Raw genomic sequence first — 21,949 nt, 5'->3', positions numbered from 1 at the left:
ACAGAGAACATTTTGGATTTAGGGATCTGTTTTAATCTGTTTTATTTAGCGTATAATCACCTGAAAATAAGAATTGTTGTGTTTTTGTTACCTTTGAAAAAGACACTTATATTTACAAAGGGAGCAGATCCTCGGAGATCGCCAACATGTTTGTACAGAAGCCCAGAATGGACAAACTTAACACTGGCTCTGCAGAGGGACATTCACCTGTATGTGTCAGTCCCTCAACAACAAGAGTGTTTTAATTGTGAAACTGCTTTTTTTTGTTTTACTGGTTTGATCACATGGTTTGTTTGTTTTGTCTTAACTGAAGATATTTCTGTGTCCTGTGCTGGTTTATTTTCGGTCAGGCTACAGCTTTATTAAATTAACTGAAGGTTGACAGAGGAGAGTTAATGTATGTGAGTGATTTCCATCCTGCTAATTCGTCTTCGTCCCGTGGGACAGTGAGAGCAGCAGCGGCCTGCTGCTTTTGAAAAAGCTTCACTGTAATATGAAAGCATGATTATAACACTGAATATACAAACTAACTAATGCTATTCATGTTTATGCAGCAAATAAAAAATAATTATGTGTGGAATCATGAAAAACTTCACTGCGTCAGCCAAAAGATTTTAATTTCCTCTTTTCCTTATCTTTAAAGTGTGTTTCATGTTAGATAAATGAGACCTATGATACCAGCCTAAAGAGGTCATCACACTCATTGTTTCCATCTGATATTAATTTGGGATCTGTTTTCGGTCCAGGAACAGCACATTAACACCTGTGTAAATGGATGTTATTCAGGTATTTATATCACATACAGATCATGTTAAAACCAGGTGAAAATAGGGTGTCACCAACAAATCCAAATTTTATTTGGAGCGCGATTATCTGTTTTTATCACTTCCTCATGTCTGCTCTGTTCCTTCAGCTACAAATGACATTAATTGGTGTTATTTGTCACCTTCTGTGACGCCCTGACGCTGCAGCAGATCTATAATCAGTATTGGCACAGCAGGCATCAGGTGTTTCTTTTTAACTGGTAATTATTTCCACACATCATGAGATGATGTATGTCAGGAGTAATTATGTGTAATGGTGGTAATTTTCTCTAAACGATGCTGGAGTTCCTGCTCTGAGAATAAAGTTCCTCCGTTGTCGTGTTTTAAGATGCCAGAGAAAGATGGAGTGCAGGAGGCGGGTTGAAGAGCTTCCTGTGTGTTTGTCTGGAGTTTTCACTGATAGCATCATGAACTGTGCATCACTGAGAGATGCTAACTGATGCATCTCAAGGCCATGTGATAATTTTACAGTGTAAACCTGTAATGTTTTGCAGCTGATGACCATTTTTTGCCTCTGATTGTAAATACCATGCAGCAAAGTGTAAAGCCTGATTTATGGTGAGAAGCTCAACATCTCTGATGGTTTACTTTACAAAAATAACACATTTTCAGCAGAAAAAAGGATCCTTGACATTTTACTTTCATGTTCTGCACCTGGAGAATTTGGTTATGCTGCAAACTAATGGCTGACACCATGGTAGCTACATTCATACAGCTTATGGTTTTGGTCAACCGGATCCAGCCCTAACTTGCTCTACCGAGACACACAGGACTCCAGCAGATGTGTCAGAAGAGGGTTTTCCACTAACCCTCAAACTGCACAAACTGAAATTGCGAACATAAAATATACCTAACGGAAACATGTCAATTTCTAAGAACTCTCATTTATTGCAAAAACAATTTATGCACACATGAGGTGGAATTTTGATTTTAAAAAAGCCATGTTTCGCAAAACTGCAATGGAAACACGTTTTTAGTAATTTCTAGGTCACATGATGCTATGAAGTCACATGATGCTGTGAGGTCACATGATGCTGTGTCTATGTGCTTGTCAGTAGGAACTGGCTCCCTCATGATGCAGCAGCAGCTACAAGAGCTGTTATTGCATCACATAACTCTCCAAAAGTTAAGCGGATCATCCAGAAGTTTTGAATCCACAATTCCTCTGTGAAATCGTGGACTATCAGCTCCCAGAAATCCCTCATACGTGGCCGCTCCCACGTAGAAGGGGCTCGCCTTTCCATCATGGCTCCATAACACGCCTACGTGGCCTTGGATTGGAAATAATGACGGCTGGTTTGGTGGCTGCAATAGAAATAAAGCTGCTGATGTTTTGAACATCTATCGCCATGGTTACTGGGATGTCGCAGAACGTCACTCAGTTGAAACACAGTCAGCTCCACAGGTGTTTTATCAAAATTTCAATAATATTGCGTAAATTTGTGTGAATCTGTAATGGAAGCCCGTCGAGTGACAGAGATAAACAGAAAAGTTAAACTTTCGAATGGTGAGCTACAGATCCTGAGCAACGAGCAGAGGCGTGCCTCTAAACTTCAAACAGTCTGAAGTGTAGCCGTGACACCCCGTTATAAATGCACCTCACTTCCCACCAACTCTCTGAAGACGCTAATAATTTCAGTGTAACTGAGTGGGGCTGTTGGCACTGTTTTTTGTCAAATGGACATTTTTTGTTAATGTGTCTCAAATGTCTATAAAAGGGCCAATTTTGCGACAGATTTCTGTATATTACCTACTTTGAATACGTGCAAATCTTTAAGTATATTTGAGTGCCACACAGTGTTTGCTTAAGTCTTGCAGTTATTTGTGAATTCTCCCATCTGAGTTTCATGTTCTCTGTCAGCCATCAGCTTTGCCCTCCTTCGGTCTAAAATGTGTCTCCACTGCGTGAATGAGTCTGTGTTGAGGTTGTGTATCAGATATAAAGTCCTGCAAGAACAGACTGCGTCCCGCTGTCGTCTCGTCCTCTAACCTGATCACCATCTGATTAAATCAGCTCAGAGTTCAGACCTGACGAGTCCTGATGAGTCACAGCTGAGTCACACTTTATTACCCAGAAAGCAACAGGTTTAACAGCCGCTCAGCACCACCAAACTCAATTAACACGAGGGCTCCGAGGGACAGAAGAAGAAGAGGCCGTCAGAGTCAATCAGCCCACTTTCACACCGTGGCTTCACTCACACTTCCTGTTCACAGACTAAATATACATCAACAACAGAAAAAGTTTGTACTGAAGTGTGTGTGTGTGTGTGTGTGTGTGTGTGTGTGTGTGTGTGTGTGTGTGTGTGTGTGTGTGTGTGTGTGTGTGTGTGTGTGTGTTACCTGAGTCTCTTTGCCTTCTCATCAGCAGCTTCCAGTTTGCGGAGCCTCATTCTCTCTCTCGGCGTCATCTTGTCGACCTCAGACCTCTCCATCAGCGTCTGCAGGTGAACCTTCGTTTGCCTGCAGATGCACACACACACACACACGTGTGCACACATACACACACAAAGACACAAACACACTTGTCAATCACCTGAAACTGTCGAGTCACATCACTGGATTCCCAGTAGGTAGGAAGCAACTACATTTACCCATCCACTTTACCAAAGTGCAAATCTGAGGTATTTGTACTCTATTTTACTCTTCTTACTCCAGTACATTTATCTGACAGATACAGTACAATTACCAGTTACTTAGCAAAATAAAGTTTTATGTAAAATAAACATAAATATTCTTATTAAGCACATCAGATGTCTGATTTCACTTTTTATATCATAGCAGTGCACTCCAAACACTCAGGGTTATGCCCTGACAAAATGACCTGGCGTAACCATGGTAACTGACTTGTGCCTGGCTGTGAGAGAAAAGAGGGAGAGACGCTTTGCTGCTGTCAGAGGAGCCTCTGACTGAGTTATCTCTGGCCAACAATTAGCTAAAAGGCTACCCTCTGCATCTAACAGGACCACGGTTGAACGGCATTAGATGAGAACGCGCTCGAACAGAACCGGTGGCGTTTTTATCACGTGCTGGCACATGGCCAGATAGCACTGGGTACTTCCACATGGGCAGCTTCACATGAGAACACGGACAGATAGGACCGGTCGCTGCGCATGAAATACTGATGGACAGCGTCAGGAAATAACACTGCCAGTAACCGCGTAATATTGGGAGCGTAAGCGGGTTTATAGGGCAGGTGGAGGGGGTCCCACATAGTTCTGGACTTTCATGCAAGAGTCCAAAATTTGCTTCCCATGTGGAGGTTTGTGTGTTGTTTTTTTCTAATCCTTACCATGTGCCTCTTTTGCCTGAACCTAACCACGACGGTCTGCGCTGCTGTATAAGCACAAAGATCGTGCTGCTTCATCCCACCACGTGCATTTGTTGAGATCACGGTAACGGCATCCCGGAGCGTAAACGGCAGACGCAGAGAGATACCTAAAACTTCCTGAATAGAGGTGGGGGTCACTGACGTGTGTGACGGTCGTGTGTCACGTGTGGAGGGCATGCACCATGAGCATGAGTTTCAGAATGGTTTGGGTCACGTGAGGCGTTGGGGGGGTAATCCTGCGTACCTGGTGAGCAAATTAAAGGCTGATGAGCTGCCAAGTGGTTTGTGTCCACACACACACACACACACACACACACACACGGCTGATTAACACTTGGACACATCTCACCACTCTAATTATATCAAATGCTCACTAAAGTGTGTGTGTATGTGCGCACACGTGTGTGTGCGTGTGTGTGTGTGTGTGTGTGTGAGACTGCTGAGGCCAAGAAGCATAATGAAGAGGAGGAATAAAAGAAGAAAAAAACAGGGGATAAGGAGGAAGGAGGCAAGAAAAGAGAAAGATTAAGATAAAAGGAGAAGAAAGGGGAGGAGGAGGAAGAGGAGGAGGAAGAGGAGGAGGAAGTATAACATACGGAGCTGAAAGAGGGGAAATAATGAAGAGGAATAGAGGAAAATGAGAGGAACGGGAAGTGGTAGAATAGGAGGGGGAGGTAGGAGAGTAACATCAAGGGGAGGGAACAGAGGAAAGAGGAAGATGAGGAGGAGGAATAACAAGACAGAGAAATAAAGGAGGAGCGAAAGGAGATCTAAGAATAAGAGGACAGGAAAATCAGAGAGAGGTGATGAAGATGGGAGAAGAGGAAGAAGAGGAAAATTAGGTGAAAAAAGACCAGCAAGATGTGAAGGAAGGAAGATGAAAAAGAGAGGAAAGTGGATGATGAACAAAAGGGGAATAGAGGATGAGGAGAATGATGTTAACAAAGTTGTTGAGAGGTAATGTGGGAGGAAGAGCAGGAAGGATGAAGGAGGGGTAAAAATAAAAAGAGATAACAGCGAGGGGAAAGAGAAAAGTGGTGAGAAGAAGACAAAAGATGGTGATGTAAGAATAAAACAAAGGAACAGGAGATGAAAAGCAGCACTGAAGTGGAGAAGAGGACGATAAACAGGAGAATGTAACTGAGGAGGAGGAGGAGAAATAGATGAGGAAGAGGAGTCTTACATGTTCTTGGCGATGAGTTCAGCATCTTTCTCTCCTCCTGACGACACAAACACAAATCTGTCCTTCATTTTCTGGAGAAAAGGAGACTGATTTTTAATAACAGATCATCAAAACTGTTACAAAGATTTAACCAAAAAAACAGCAACGCTTTTCTCTAAATCTTTCAAAAACTTCTGTGAAAAAATCTGCATATTAGTGTTTCTTATTTCTTACAAACTGTAAAGTTATAATAAATGTCGCTGAATCTGAGGGACATGTTGTCTTTTAACGTAATTAAATCATTAACGATGATTCACCTCCCACTTTAGACTGAATAAACTGACAGAAACACACAAAGAATTGAGTTTTATTTAAACTCTCGTCCATGAGGCGGTTCAGCCTGTTCCTGGCAGTTTAAAAGTACAAGACTCTAAACTGACTCAGCAGAACCAGAGATATTGTCTTTTTGGTTTTCCTGACGTTGTCTGATTGTTGGGTGTGCAGCTGTTAGCAGCAGCTAATGTCTCTTGTCGCCTGCAGCAGAGATGAACAACAGGCAACAAAGCCGACATCGGAGAACTAGCGGTGGCGAAAGCCCCCTGCTGCGTCACCTCACATCGCTGCATCGCACCAAAAAGTTGCACAGAAAAACACCAAACTGGCAGCCAACCAGCACGTAGGTTCTGCATCTGCGTGAGAGGAGATGCCCCTCCGTGCCAGCAGATGGCGGTCACCATTCAAAACAGGAACAGCACATGAAAGCTCTGCTGATAAAAAAAATGTATTTCCATTTGCAGCTTCAGAGTGAATCTGATACACTCTCAGCGGTGATATTATTATAACTGTCAGAGGGTGAAGTGAGCAGTCAAATCAGATTACAGCCTTTGGTTCATATAAATGACATTCTGTAGTGATTACTCACTTTTCTTTAATAATGACAGACACATAGGCCTATAGGTATATAGGCTTTGGATTATTTAATTTCCTATTTAATTTCCGCCTGTAATTCATGTGTGTTTAAATGTATGCATTTTAAAGATGGGCAGAGCTACTGATGAAATCTGTGCGTTATTGCAGGAGTTGGCAACCTTTTTCATATGAAGTGCCATTTAAAATAAAAAATGTTATCAGTGTGCCATATCAATATAACATGCTGCTACATAAAAAAACTGAGGCTTCCATGTGTGTCTGTCCCTTTGTGTCATTCTGTGTTGCCTCTCTAAGTTCGGAGGTTTCAGTGGGTCTGTGAACGCAGCGCAACTGTTCATGACATGTTTTGTTTCTCATCTGATCGGATCAGATCAGATCGTTGGTTGGGAGGAGCAGCTGCTGTGAGGGAGTGAAAGCAAACTTTTAGACCCAGCACAAAAATCAGCTAAGTTTAACTTTCACTGCGCCTGGTGTACTGCTGCTCCATGTGTGCCCAGAGTATGCTGACAATGAATAACGAAATCACCAAAGGCTGTATTTATCTTAAAATGTATTTTTATTCTTTTATTCTTTCAACTCACTATACGTGTTTTCTGTACATGCTATAGTCCTTTTGTCTTTTTCTATCGTCTGTGTTTTCTCATGTTTTTAGAGTTTTTGTTATTTTTGGGTTGTGCAGAACTTTGCTCACCTATTGTTGTTTTAAGATGTGCTTTGTAAATGAATCTGTCACCATGTATTGATTTTCTATTTTTTGATCTGGACTGTTTATAAGGAGCGCTTCTGGAATATATAAACTGTGCAATTATTCATTGCAACACACTTGTAGTGCAGAGTGTACTGTGGGCACAGACAAAGCAGCAGAATTTCAAGCGCAGTGAAAGTGAAACTTGCTGGTTAATTGAATCGGGTCTAAAAGTTTGAGTTCACCTTCTGCTGCAGCAGCTGCGTCCTCATCCATTGATCTCACCTAATTAGCTTCAAATTGGATCTAAAGATCTACTTCATGACTCAAACTTTACAAACTGTTGCTGCGGAAAAAAGAACTAATCACAAGCTGCACTGCGTTCACAGACACACAAAATTTTCAAATTTGGAGAGGGGACACAGAATGATACAAAGGGCCACAGATAAGAAAAGACAAAAGCCCATTTTCAGTTAACGAAGGATCCTAATTCTGAGGTGTCTCTGAGAATCCAGTCCGAATTTAGTGACTTTAGTGAAATGATTATTTCCAGAGATACATGTGATCAGTCAGATGCTGTCCCTCTGAAGGAGAAAACATTTGAACTATTATCAGGTAAGGATTCAGACTTAATGGATAAAGACTCAACATTAAAGGTGTGAAAAAACATGGTTGAGATGTTTTCCATCAGATCGAGTTAATTCCCTGCTATATGGTCCTCTATATGATGAAAAAAAATGAAATTACAAAACCTCATTTTACGAAATCCAATTTAAAAAACACCATAACATGAAAATAAGATTGAGACATTAAACGTGATAACGGACCAATTGTCTTCCTCTCCGCAGTGTCACTGATGATCACTCTGGTTTGTAAATGTTTTTTCCCCTCAGCTGAAGAGCCCCTCGCCGCTGTGATATCCCATAGTGCCGCCGTGCAGTAACGAATCCTATCAGCATTATGGTATTTCAGCAGAAACCATGGCAACCCAGTCTGTAAGTGTGTTATCTCTCTTCAGGTGCCCCGCACATCCACACAGGAAGAGGAGCAACCAGCCTGCAGCCGTGATTTATGACAAACTGTATGACAATAATGTCCTGCTTGCACACACGCACACACACACACACACACACACACACACACTTCTCATGTTATCTTTTACAGTGTGTAAGAATGAGAGAAAATGCATGGATGTGAGCCATTTTAGCCATTTTAGACCGTGGTGTTATGGGAAATAGGTTTTGTGTGTGTGTGTGTGTGTGTGTGTGTGTGTGTGTGTGTGTGTGTGTGTGTGTGTGTGTGTGCATGATGTGTGAAATGGGTCAGGCAGCAAGCACCTGTGATTACATTAATGCATGCACACACACACATGCGTGCGCTGCCTCTGTACGGTTCACAGTCCGCCTGCTCTTAGTACCACCAGGCGTAACTAAACACACACTTCAAACACTTCATACGCCGTCATGTGTTAATTAAGCGCCATCGTGACTGGCTATCAATTAACACCTGGTCACATGTTCATGGTCTGAGTGTCTGGTAAAAAAAACCTCATGAGTTAAACTCAGTCTCTGTCTAACGACCAAATAAAAATGGCAATGATTCAAGAGAGCAGGTGTAAGAAAACAAAGCAGTGTGTGTTGATTGATTTTGCCAAGAAATGCATCATGGATCTGTTGTTAATTTGATAAGATGGGTTTCCATCAACCCTCAAATTTAAATTTCAAAATAAAACACGCCCACAGATATACTAAAAATAAGCTAAAGACTCCTTTCCTATTGCCAGTAGACCAGAGCAGTGTACATGGCTCTGCAGCAGATGGGTAAGCCTTTCTGTGTGAGTGTGTTTTTTTGTAAATAAAAAGTAAATAGCAGCATGGAGGCTTGTGAACTCTTTACAGTGATTACTGCTCTTTTTCTAACTCGATGCAGAGTCATTTGGATGAATGTTTCACTCTAGCTGGTTAACAGGCTAAAATTAGCACGTTCATCCAGGTGTTGTGTTTTCATCACTGCCAGTCAGAGCAGGAGGTGATAAATACCCGTGACCACTGCAGTCATGAGCTATATTTATGTGTTTAAAATGTTTAAAAACCTTCATGTTTTCCTCCATGAACTTGCTCTTGAGGAGTTCTGCAGCAGACGGTCTGGATGCTGGTTGTTTCTGCAGCATCCTGATTCACAGACACAAAACAGCCGATCAGTGTGGGGGAAGAGTTCAACATGCAGTAAAAATATTCCTATCATCCTTCTCTCTGAGAGTCAGATGGTCAGATTGATATTTAAAAAAAAAAGTATATTAATCAAAGCAGACTCAGAGCAGTGTGTCTGGAGACAGTTTAATTTCTGATGTTTAATTATTGACATGCAGAATACACACGGGCCTGACAACTGCACTCTGATGATCCTGAGTTGAGGTTTTAAAGTTTTAAAGTCATGGTGGATTTTTGAAGTGGGGCTGTATGAGATACTTATGTACAGTCATAGTATTACATGCAGTAACTGGTGGCCCGGCATGCTGCCTGTTTGCACCCCACAGGGGTTTGTACAAAATATATTTTAGCTACTTTTTAAAAGGCCTACCTAAAAAAATCAGTATCAGCCTAAGTGGATGCTATATTTAGGGTGTTTACCCGGCTTCACACAGCCTATATTTCTCATCCACCGGTCAGCTGTTTGAGTCAGAAAGTGCAGTTATGCAACCCGACTGAAACGAAATTTCAGGAAGGTGTGAAGGTATGAAATATTACATGCCACCCATTTAATTGGTGGAAAAGGAGTATAACGGCTAACGGCTGTGCCATTTTTGCATCGAACTTTCTGAAGAAAGTTAACAGTTTCTTGCTTTCATTCTGAATCTGAAAAAGCGTTCACATTTGTTACAACAGGGAAACCTTTTCAGGAAAGACACATCTGTATTTAAGTTGACTTTTCTGCAGTATGGATCACTTTCAACTGACAATAGCAAGCATTTAAATCAACATTAACTATTACAATGTCATTTATGTTGTCTGCTTTTCTTCCCCTTTGGCCTCCAAATACTGCGTCCACTTAGACCTATACTGTATTTTTAGGGTTTTTTTTACTGTATGAAATACACTGACAATACACAAGTATTTCATACAGCCCCGGGGCAGGTTTTCTTTGCATATAAAACACTATATTTGTCTTTTATATGGAGCAACAAATCAGCACACATTCATTTCTAACATCCATACTGTTAACAGCTGTTTGGGAAAACACATGAAAGGGTTAACAACCTGCATCATATCCATGACAATGACAGACGGGAAGTTTATCCTCCTGCAGATGTGACGGCGAACTCGTCACAGTAACACGAGACTGAAGTCTATGAGTCGGCCCATCTCTTCCTCCTCTGAGGAGAGCTTAATTATCATCACTGCCTTTCCTCCTGTGCTGAGCTCAGTAATTATCTGTATTTGCATTTTAATAAGTTTGTCTGACTAAAAGGAGACAAACCCTCAGTGGCCTCTCAGTAAAGCTGCTGCTGCGACCTCCTCACCTCTTCATGACAGAGTTCAGATCCTCCGAGTATCCGCAGGGCAGCGTCGGGGTCTCTCCCTCCACGATCTTCATCACCACAGACAGGAAGTTTGGACCCTGGAAGGCGTGAGTCAGGGCGCACATCTCATGGAGGAGGCAGCCGAGTGCCCTGCAACAACACACACACACACACACACACACACACACACACACACACACACACACACACACACACACACACACACACACACACACACACACACACACACTTATGTTCTGCCGCCTCGTCTCCGTTTGTTTTTAAAATCATGACCAGCAGTGTGTCGCTCCTTCCTGCCATCAGGTGTCAAACCTCTGCTTCATTTCAGTGAACCCATTTTTAAAGAAACCTAAATTGTTGGTTGGACGATCAGGATCTGTGTGGTCTGGATGAACGAGGGCAGCAGCAGCTGGCTGATCTGAGGTCTGATTAAAATGCAGCGTTCACACTCTGAGTCAAAGCTATTTTCTTTGTCATGACATGAAGATTAAAGATGGCAGCTGATGGAGGACAGATTTCTTTCAGGCTGTCACAACTTTTCTAAAAAAACAGAAAACTTCTGTAACTCATTCTGTTTGTGTGATAACAGCACAGGTGTCTCATGTATTTTAAACACGAGTCATAAATTTGATGATTTTAGACTCGATTTGACAGAATAAAAAAAAGATTTGCAACTTGCCTTTAACACCAATGACTCGTGATCGCACCTGACTCCCCCAAAGCCCAAAGATAAATAAAGATGTAATCTAAAAACTGTGCCCACAATCAGTTTATTTCCTGAATCTATAAACATTAAAGCCCACAGTGTTGGCACTGAATTCCCCAGATCCACTTTGTTTTAACCAATCCGACAGGATCAAATCGCGTTGCAGGAGAGAATCATGAAGATAACATTACATCAGTGAGGACCAGGTGTAAAATATTATACCACTCATGACTTCATTCATGTACAAAAACTACAGTTAGAGAGAGAGCACTGAGACTTAGACCTTGAGTTTAGACCTCGGGACTGGACTTAAGACTTACTTATGACTTTCAGAATGGTCGGTTCTGCACATTTACACCCAGAAACTATTTATACCCGACCGTACGTATTTGTATTCGCTTAAAGAAGTGAGACACGAATCAACAAGTCAAAATCACAAAGTCCCAAAAACCCAGCTCAAGAACACAAGTCTGGGGGTAGCCAGCTAGTTCACCTGGTAGAGAGGGCGCCCCATATACAAAGACTACTATACTAGCCTATATTACAGACTTTGCCCAAAACGTAAACGATATTTTCGAAATGTCGATAAAAACGTGCGAGATGACTGTGTTTCCACTGAGTGATGTCTGCAGCTTCTCCTGTGGTGATAACATCCCAGTAACCATGGCGATGGATGTTCAAAACATTAGCAGCTTTATTTCTATTGCAGCCACCAAACTAGCCGTCATCATGAGGAAGCCAGTTCCTGCTGACAAGCACACAGACATAGCATCAGATATACTGAAACTTGGTACAGCGAGGACTGATTTGGTACAGTCCTCGCTAAAAAACAACTGCTGTTTGCTGGAAACACAGTGACATCTCTTTAAAAAACAACTGCTGTTTGCTGGAAACACAGTGACATCTCTTTAAAAAACAACTGCTGTTTGTGGCTCTGCTGCCCGGCCTGAAACACAGTTATGGGTCCCGAAATACACCAGCGTTTGATGGCTAAAAAGCTGGAAATGGAGCAATAACTTTCTGAAAGACAATACGTTTTGTTGTGTCTTGGTCTCGAACAGTGATCTGCAGCTTGGCAGACATCTCACCTAAGGGACATGCCATTCACCATCCCCTCCACCTCCAGATGACAGAGAGAGCTCAAAAACTGCATCACTTTAGAAATGCTGAAATGATGTATATGAAATGGTTTGCAGAAAAAGACGATGCCAACATTCTCCCGGAGACTGGGCTGTAACCACACGTCTTAATCCCTCCTAAAGACCTCTAATTGGTTGATTGTCAACAGGTAAACAGACCCCAGTGAGTAAACAGCTGTTTGAATAAATGAACAATCACTGATTATGAGCAACATGTCAGAGGTCCAGACAATAAAACAACGGACAACAGTCTATTTGTGCCTTCTCTTCCTTCTTTCTCAGTTTCTGTTCTGTTTTCAGTCTGTTTGCTCAGTTAATTAACGACCGGCTTCACTTTCTGCCGACTCCTCTCTAATTACCTCCGTCTGTTTATTAGCTCGGTAACAGCAGCAGAACAACATCCATCAGCTCAGTAACAGTTAGAGAACCTGCAGCTGTTTTTTTACTAATTATCTGCATGAACAAACACCAGATCTATCATTCAATAATTACTAATTAACTACATCTTTCTCTTTCATTATTAAATGCTTTAACATGCATCCATCAGTTTATTAGTAATTGCTGATTTACACTAATTACTTATATCTGCAAATCATGTCGCATTATCAGGGTCGGGTGGGCTGAGATCATTCGGCTAAAAGAAAAGAAATGAAACACACGTCTGCAAGCTTCATTGCAGCCGTAATATGAAGCATAAAAAGTTTGTTCTTTTGGTGGAAGTAATATATAAGTGTAAAGTCCCTTCAAAAATGATACGTTGTCTCATTTTTCAGGCAGTACGGCTCTCTTTCACACAGCTTTGTTTTCACTCTGGTCCAAATGCCGCACCACTGGCGGAGCATCATGTTTCCATGACTCCCGATTCCCGATCGGAAAAAGAAGTAAAGAGAAGTAAAGAGAAATAAATAAAAAGCCACAACAACTACGGGTCTTGTTCCTGGTGCTGGTCGTTGCATGCATTATCATTTGTACATACCGTTTGTAAGTTTTTGTCTGTTGATGAAAGTTGTAGGGCTAGGCGATAAAAACGATAATGATATCAATCGCGATATAACTTTTCCTTGATCGGAAAATGAGACGTAGTTGGTAGAACACAAGTTTAATAAATAATAATAAATCATGTTTACACTCCACCACACCACAATAAAATAATTGTTCATTACTCGTAACTGAAGTAAAATGTTCAGTTAATGGTGATGTTGATTTTAGGTATGAGGCTCGGACCTTTGCTGGGAGGAGATTTTAGTACCTGGACCTCTGTGAGTTTTAGTAGAATAGGTCCTCCAGCTGGTGATGCTGTTCTACAGTATATTTGTCATGTTCAATGTCTGACAGAAAATAAATATTTAAACCTAAATGAACCTGATGATATCTTCATATCTCACTGAGGAGTCAAAGGAACCTTTAAGCTCCACAGAAATATTGATGTAATGTATATCGTGATATATCGATATCGACTGATGTGAAAAAAAAATATTGTGATAAGACTTTATTCCATATCGCCCAGCCGAATCTGCTCCTGACTCCACGTTTGTCCCTGATTACTGGCCATGCTTGTTGCGAAGTGCTTGCGGCACAACTGACAATGCACAGCCCAGTTACCTACGGGAGCCTTTTTAGCTCAAACTCGTGGCGTACACTAGAGAGTTGGGGCGGATCGAGGTCTGGCGCTTTCACACCACAAACAGACCGCACCAGAGTTTGCTGGTGTCCGTTTTGGTCCTCACCAGAGTGCAACTGCCGGCCCAGATACACCGCACTGCTGCCCAAAGTTCGATCGAGCCGACCTAAACAACGCCTGTGTGAAAACACCCGAATTAGACAAACAATTCGCTTAAATCCACCATAACATAAATTAGAAATGTGAAAAAAAGAGAGAAAGAGGAGAAATGGTTTATGGACTGCACTTGTATAGCACTTTTTCTAGTCTTCTGACCACTAAAACAGCTTTTATACTGCATGTCATATTCACCCATTCACACACACATTCTCACACACATTTACACACACATTCTCACACACATTCTCACACACATTCTCACACACATTCACACACACATTCACACACACATTCTCACACACATTCACACGCACATTCACGCACTGGTGGTCGAGGCTACTGTACATGATGCCACCTGACATCCGGTAACTATTTATATGCACTCACACTCTGATGGTGCAGCTTCAGGAGCAATCTGTGGTTCTGCATCTTGCCCAAGGACGCCTCGACATGTTGACTGGAGGAGCCGGGGATCGAACCACCGACCTTATAATTAGAGGAGGACCACAGCTGCCCTCAAAATGAGATGAAAAAGCTTTAAAATGTTGCAGAAAAAAGATGCAGCATTATGAACTGACCGTCTCAACTCGACTCAAGTGGGCTGATTGTGTCACCTGCAGCTCAGCGGCTCGTTAAAGCAGCATGTGTAAACTAAACTGCTTATTTAAGTTTCACAGTGTCAAATTATGTCAAATTATCATACATTACAGTAATTTCGGAATTATTGATCGTCCAGAACGCTAAATTATTGAACAAATACAATAACTGTCGAGCATGTAGCAGTGTGGGCAGGTAATGAGCAGCAGAAGGTGATGACGGTTTCTTCACTTAAATTCTCAGACTGTTGCTGCTCAAACTGCTCAAACAGACTCACATGAAGGTCATCTGGTCACAGGAGAACCGATTCCAGACTGCCCCGCTGCCACCAAATCAATAAAACATGAATAAATGCATCCTTAAAGTTTGACTCATTTATGAACGTTAACACACCTGCAAAAGTTTTTATGATGTCGTTCTGATCATATTCTTATTCTCAGATATCAGACCAACAGGAGAAAATGAGCTTTCTAATTTAAAACAAGTGCTACCCTCAGGCCCCGCCCCCTGCTCTCTGATTGGCTACCTACAGATTTGCATAATGCAGACGGAGCATGTCAAAGATCGCTAAGACTTAGAAGTAATAACTGTGTGTAGTGTGAATAATTTGTACTGGAGTGTGTTTTCCTGTGACTAAATGACCTCCACGTGAATCTGAAGTTTGAGAATGAAAGTGAAGAAACCTTCATCACCTTCTGCTGCTCATTACCTGCTCTTCATCCTCCTCCTCTCTGATCTGTTCTTCACTAATTAAAACAGCTGACCTCCTGTCCCCGCTCTGTTTTTTCTGTTTCTGTGTGTGTTCATGAAGTCAGACTCTACTCTTTTTAGAAAGCGTGATTAAAATAACCTTTGACCTCTTGCCTCTGTTTTCTGGTTAAAGTTCGGAGTCAATGTTCGGTGTGTGCGTGTGTGTGTGTGTGTGTGTGTGTCAGGTGAGATGAGGATGCTGAGATGTGTGCGACGTCTCTGAGAAACACTTTGTGATGAGAGCAGCTCATAAATAAATCAGAGCCAAACACACATTCAGGAGTTTGTGTCGTGAAAAATATTTTCAGAGGCTGCAGCGACAAAATGTTTCAGCAAAGTCAAACATTGATGTGAACATGAGATATTTTAGATCCACAGGAGCGGCACAGAGAGCAGGAGGTTTCCATTATTACCACATCAACACATCACTGTTTATTAGTGCGCAGGGATGAAAACACAGACGCTACACGGAGCCATGCCGTCTGAAGGCACTGAGCGCCACAGAAAGAGACGTTGGAGACATTTAGGGGCTCTAAAGTATCAGATTTTTTTCTGTGTAATGTGTATTTGCTGCCATAATAAGCTTCCTGAAATAAACAAAAGGCTGATAATGCAATTAACAACACGCCTCTCATTCCAAACTTGTCAAATACGTCAACTCTGTCAATGTTTTTTGGCAAAAGCCAACTTCCGCGTCCAACCATATATCTTGTCTTGTATTCTGTATATATTCACGGCAGATTTTTGCACTTTGGCGGGCACATTCACGTGCGTGAATGTGCACAGTGCCCAGTGCCAAAAGCCATGGTATAACTCGAACACTGCAGGTTAGTGAATCGTCCGACTCGCTGGATGTAGACTGTGGCTACAAACTCACGACGATCCCTCATGCACACGGATCATTCGGTGGTCAAACTGATGAGATAAACACAGCAGCAAATGTTGCAAATGCAATCTCAGAACCCATCGGTTATCAGTCTGACGGCTGGTTGCAGGAAACTGTCAATATTTCCGGTCTCCAGTGTAGTCAGCAGATATCCGGGCCAAAACTTCCTCTTTAGTGTGCCAGTCATTGATTTGATTCCAATTAGCGAATCAAGACGTGAGAATGAAGTTAACGGTAAGAGACAGATAATCTTTAAAAACAGATATCTGCATATTAAAGCAGATAAATCAGAAAAAAGCAAATAAAAAGTCAAGTTGTCACCAGACATTAGCCGATGGTTATGAGACTGTATTTTTTTGCTCTTTGCACAGACTTTTCATTTGCAGGCAACCAGCACCCGGTCAAACAAACCACTCTGACCAAATACCAAAACCAGGGCAGATACCACTATCTTTTTCTGATGCCAGACTCTGCATACACATGCAGCCGTCTGTTCATGGTTAATTCAGGGGCCGTTTACATGCAACAGTTCTTGCACGAAACGTTTTGGCATTTTGGCCTTTCATTAACACGACAACAGCGTTTTCAGGGCCAGAAAAAACCAAACTTTTAAAACCGGGTCCCAGAGTGCAATCTTTTGAAATGTCGCCATGGAAACTGGTAACGTGCGGATCTTGTGAGAGCAGTGACATCATGGCCTCAGTTTGTGCAGGCGTGTGGTCTTCTTCTATGGTGTGTCACTACAAAGTTGCGCTGCAACTATTGGCCTGGTGTGCAGATTATTGCGGTTATGCAGATTTTTTTAAAAACGCAAAGACTTTTCCTTTTTTAGTCAGGCCGTTCTCGTCTAAATGTGTAACTTCAGATGTCGTGACTGCAGAGAAAAGACCCTGATGAGGTCACAGACCTCGTACTGACGTAGTTACACTGAGAGTCCAGTAAGGATCATGTATTCATTCACACATTTTCAGCTTGTGGTTATTAAAAGTGTGTTTGAACAGAGTGTGAGTGAGGTTAAAGAGTTTCTAAAACAGCAGCTGACAGTCTGCAGGAACAGATCAGCTGACAGATGAAACAAAAAGAAACTTAAATCATCATTTTTGACTTTTTTTACAAAGCACTAAGCTTTACTAAGCAGTTCTGTTCGTCTTACGTGCGTCAGTCTGTCTTCTAACTTCCTTCGTCAGTATGATATCAGCTGTTTTCACTTTAAGCGTGTTTGAGTTGTCGTCCTGCCCGTCAGCACTCTGACGCCTCTGCTCTCACAGATACAGCAGAGATCAGACTCATCTCTTCCTTCAGGAGTCAATTCAGCATTTAACTCTGCACCCCGAAATTCCCTCTAAAGTAGAACAAACATCTGCAGCGGCGGCCTCAGTCTGTGGAGGAAGTGATCATCCGACACGTCTGCAGGCGGACCCACATCTCAGATTTAAACTCGCGTCCTTTACAAACACGTCTGTAAACTGCAGGCCACAGTCACCTCATATTTGTTTCCTTCCTGCAGCAACAAAAACTAAATGAATTCCCGCTCTCCACCTGCAGCCGTCCATCCATCCCTCCCATAATGCACCTGTGCAGCCTCCAGCTCCTAACCGATCACATCAGAGGAAAACAAGCCGTACTGGTTCGACACAGAAAAACATAGTTTCCTTCAGAAAGTCCTGAAGTCAGAAGGTATCGACACACGCATTGACATGGTGTCGGTTTTGTTTTTCTTCATGAGATTTTCTGACAAAAAGAGAAAACATCAGACTTCCTGTAGAGTTTACCAGATGTCAGACTTGGAGTCGTAGCCCTGGTGGTTCAGCACCTCTGGACTCATGTAGTACGGAGTCCCAGTGAAGGTTGTGGCCAGGTCACATGATCCCATCAGCAGGCAGGAAACTCCGAAATCACCTGGAAACAAACGAGGAACAACACGCTCAGTAAAATCATTAAAAGGAACAAAATCTGCTCCACATCTTTACTTCACTACACAATGTGTGTCTGTGTGTGTCTGTGTGTGTCCTGTGTGTGTCTGTGTGTGTCCTGTGTGTGTCCTGTGTGTGTCTGTGTGTGTCCTGTGTGTGTCCTGTGTGTCTGTGTGTGTCTGTATGTGTCCTGTGTGTGTCTGTGTGTGTCTGTGTGTGTCCTGTGTGTGTCTGTGTGTGTCTGTTTGTGTCCTGTGTGTGTGTGTGTGTGTGTCCTGTGTGTGTCCTGTGTGTCTGTGTGTGTCTGTATGTGTCCTGTGTGTGTCTGTGTGTGTCCTGTGTGTGTCTGTGTGTGTCTGTGTGTGTCCTGTGTGTGTCTGTGTGTCTGTGTGTGTCTGTGTGTGTCTGTGTGTGTTTGTGTGTGTCCTGTGTGTGTCTGTGTGTGTCCTGTGTGTGTCTGTGTGTGTCCTGTGTGTGTCTGTGTGTGTTTGTGTGTGTCCTGTGTGTGTCTGTGTGTGTCTGTATGTGTCCTGTGTGTGTCTGTGTGTGTCCTGTGTGTGTCCTGTGTCCCAAACTGCCGACAGCAGCAACAATCTGCTGAGTTTACACTCCGAATATAAACTGGTTTTCTCTTGTTTTAATATCATCATTAACTGGAGGCAGGTTTCTATTTACAGATTTTGTTGTGAGAGTTTTTAAAAGCAGCACAGGAGACTCTGTACACACACACACACACACACACACACACACACACATATTCTCAGTAATATTTCAAACAAATATGGAGAAAGTCCCATGAGCCTTTGCAGCAGCAGCAGCAGGCAGAAACTCACCGATTTTGACGAGATTTCGCTTCAGGAAGACGTTCTTGGCCTTCAGGTCTCGGTGCAGGATCCGCCTGCAGAGAGCAGCACAGCAGTCGAGGAAACGATACAAAGAAACCATCAGATTCAATAATCAGTCCCACAGTTTTATTGATTAACTGGACGTGTGACAGGTTGACAGGTTGAACCTGTCTGGTTCCAGTTTACTTCATTTATTGAGTGGTTGACCTTTGACCTGCGGCGGCCACTGTGATGCTGCGAGGTTACTAATGAAGCTCATTATTCTAATTATCCTGAAAATGTTTAATATGCACGAGTGCAGAAAGAAGAGAAAGAAGAAAAAAAAGGAGGCAACAGAAATGCATGTTGCCATGGCGACCGTATCCCCACCTGTCATGCATGTAGTGAAGACCGAGCAGCAGCTGGATGAGCCAGTCCACGACCTGGATTTCTGGGAGGCTCCGCCGGGCTCGTCTCACCTCCTCCAGCTTACAGTCCAGATCCCGATCCTGACGGAGGGAGACACAGGAGTCAGACATCATATCAAACATGAACATCTTTTTTCTTTTGCTGCTAAAAAGTCTATTTTTATGAAGCTCAATTTAACTATAAAAAAGGAATCTGTGTGTGTTTGGTGCTGACAAATATATGTATCATTTTGACTGCAAGGGAGCCGAGAGGGTCAATGTCACTAGAAGCATCTGCGACCTGGATTTGTTTTGTCCGCTGCAGGGCATCGTACCGCACCTGCAACAAAGCGGTTTTGTAGACTTGCAGATTTTGTTAATTTAGTCATTTTCCTTGATTTTTTTTTCTTCCTCCATAAGTAAGTGAGTGGGCTAAGTCATTAAATTGTGTTTATTGTGTTATTTCTACTCTGTTGTGTTAAACTGCTAAAAGTCCACTTATGAACAACTTGAATCAAAGATTTGTTGTGAGTATTTTTCTATCAAAATACATTCAACCTCATAATTATACATCAAATCTGTATTACACGTTCAGTGCCGTTTAACAGGAAAATTAGGTCTGTTCTGTGCAAAATAGATGAGGCGTTTACTTTTATCGGCTTCTGGGATGCCTCTGAAACACAAGAATGGCTCACAGTGGCTGCGATCAGCATGTGCAGCCATCCGCTGGAGATCTGCAGTCTAATGAGCGCACTTCTCTCATTTTATGATTACATATATTTGATTGGAATAAAATGCAAAGGAGCAGACCAGAAGTACAGTTACAGTGCAGATATAAGCTGTAAGCTGGCTCAGATGCAACAAAGGAAATAAAAGTGCAGCAGAGAAATCAAAAAACGAAAAACTGTTTTTAATTTCGCTTTGAAAGAGGCCGTCGGGGCGCATTGAGAACATTAGGAGGTTTTTTCCGTCTGTGTGCAGCACAGTGAAGGCAGCTAAAGACCACAAGTAATAAATAAAAAATGATATCAGATTGTTTTTCATAAACTTCCTGTCCTTTTCTAAACACATGAAATAAGCCACGCCACACACTGCTGAGAAACTGCATTTTAACTTATTAGTGTTGTTCCAAATGTCAGGAGGACGGATCAGATACAGTGTGTTCTTTAATTTACTGTAAATACTATTCACCCCGAGGGCCCGCTTTAATATTACACACACTCGTATCGCTCTGAGCACTTTTCAAACTCAAGATTTATAATATTATTTTCTACTTTTATTGAGTTTGTTTTTAACCAACATAATTTCCAATCATAAATATCGAACATTTATTCATTTTCTGAATTTTAACCGTTTAAATGTTTTTTTGCCGTTATGTTTTTAGATGAGGAAAAAACACAAAAAAATGAATTGTTTTGGAAATACTGCATGCAAAGTAGAAATTTTCTGATGATGACAGTCTGGGATATGTCAGTGTTGAGCAGCAACATATAATGTGAAAGTGCACCAGGTGGAAATAGCAAATTTTCTCCATATGCCAAATATGGTCAAAATGACCTCATCAGGTGGAAAATAGTCAAAATGACAAATTCAGAGTCAAAAGCCCAGAATGACACCCAGAAATAATACAAGTCCTGTTTTTCTGCTCTGATGGCTGTGGGATCAAAAATGTCAGTTTGAATGGGTTTCAATGGAGATTTTTGGACCTGAACAGTCTGAATGTAACTATTTAGTTTCCACAGTGTATTTTAGACTTATTGTAGGAGCTGAGCTGCAAATTGATTACTTTCAAATTGATTACACTCAAATACACAATTTTGCCAAATTGTATGCCATATGCATGAGCACAGCCAAAATTATCCAAAAATGAAGAATGAAAAGCGTGATTAAAAATCTTTCACATGATAAAAGTGATGCCTGCGTTTTCTGTTTCATAACCGGGCTCCATTTCTTCAATCCCTTTTTTCTCTAATAGGCTTCAGAGAAACCCCTGAGTCCTCCACAGCTCTGCAGGGGATTGTGGGTAATGGTCTGATGAGAAACAATAGCTCTGAGGGTCTCTGAGTGCATGAGCGCTTTGATTGGACAGAGTTCATGTTTCAGTGTGTGTGTGTGTGTGTGTGTGTGTGTGTGTGTGTGTGTACTGTTTTTATCCTCTTTTAGAATCAAACTATGAAAAAATGTCAGTTTTTGTGGACAAATGAACCCAAAGAGCTGATGCAGCTTCCTGTCTGTTTTATATTGGCACTGAGATACACATGCAATAAAAAAATAAAAACAAGTTTGCAGCAGAGAAACGAGTGAAGCCGGGAGGAGAATATCAGCCCCGGGCGACGCTGGAGCTGCAGAGTGTCACTGAGCTGCAGGGAGAGGACAGCTGATAACGAGGGGGGGATCACCACAGAGTGACGTATACGAGGAAAAAACACCGCCTGTGTGAGGGAGAGAGAAACACGAGAGCGTGGAGATGAAGGCAG

The 21,949-nt window shown here is 42.1% G+C and overlaps 1 protein-coding gene across 4 annotated transcripts in view; it reads right to left on the bottom strand.

Annotated features, from left to right (window-relative positions):
* Positions 1 to 21,949, bottom strand: part of nek11 (NIMA-related kinase 11) — a 73,671-nt gene that overhangs the window by 27,938 nt on the left and 23,784 nt on the right. For all 4 annotated transcript variants that reach the window (XM_088084749.1, XM_042490678.2, XM_088084748.1 and 1 more), the window contains exons 4-10: positions 19,456 to 19,574; positions 19,075 to 19,139; positions 18,101 to 18,227; positions 10,450 to 10,599; positions 9,022 to 9,100; positions 5,336 to 5,406; positions 3,165 to 3,284 (exon numbers count right to left, since the gene is read on the bottom strand). In XM_088084749.1, coding sequence (XP_087940875.1) covers positions 3,165 to 3,284; positions 5,336 to 5,406; positions 9,022 to 9,100; positions 10,450 to 10,599; positions 18,101 to 18,227; positions 19,075 to 19,139; positions 19,456 to 19,574 — 731 coding nt within the window. The remainder of the gene's footprint in view (positions 1 to 3,164; positions 3,285 to 5,335; positions 5,407 to 9,021; positions 9,101 to 10,449; positions 10,600 to 18,100; positions 18,228 to 19,074; positions 19,140 to 19,455; positions 19,575 to 21,949) is intronic.

Source organism: Plectropomus leopardus, chromosome 11, assembly GCF_026936395.1.
Source record: "Plectropomus leopardus strain MGB_pleo_1.0 chromosome 11, ASM2693639v1, whole genome shotgun sequence".
Classification (NCBI taxonomy): Eukaryota; Metazoa; Chordata; class Actinopteri; order Perciformes; family Serranidae; genus Plectropomus; species Plectropomus leopardus.
Note: the sequence above shows the minus strand (reverse complement) of the source record. Positions and strands in the feature narration are given on the sequence as shown.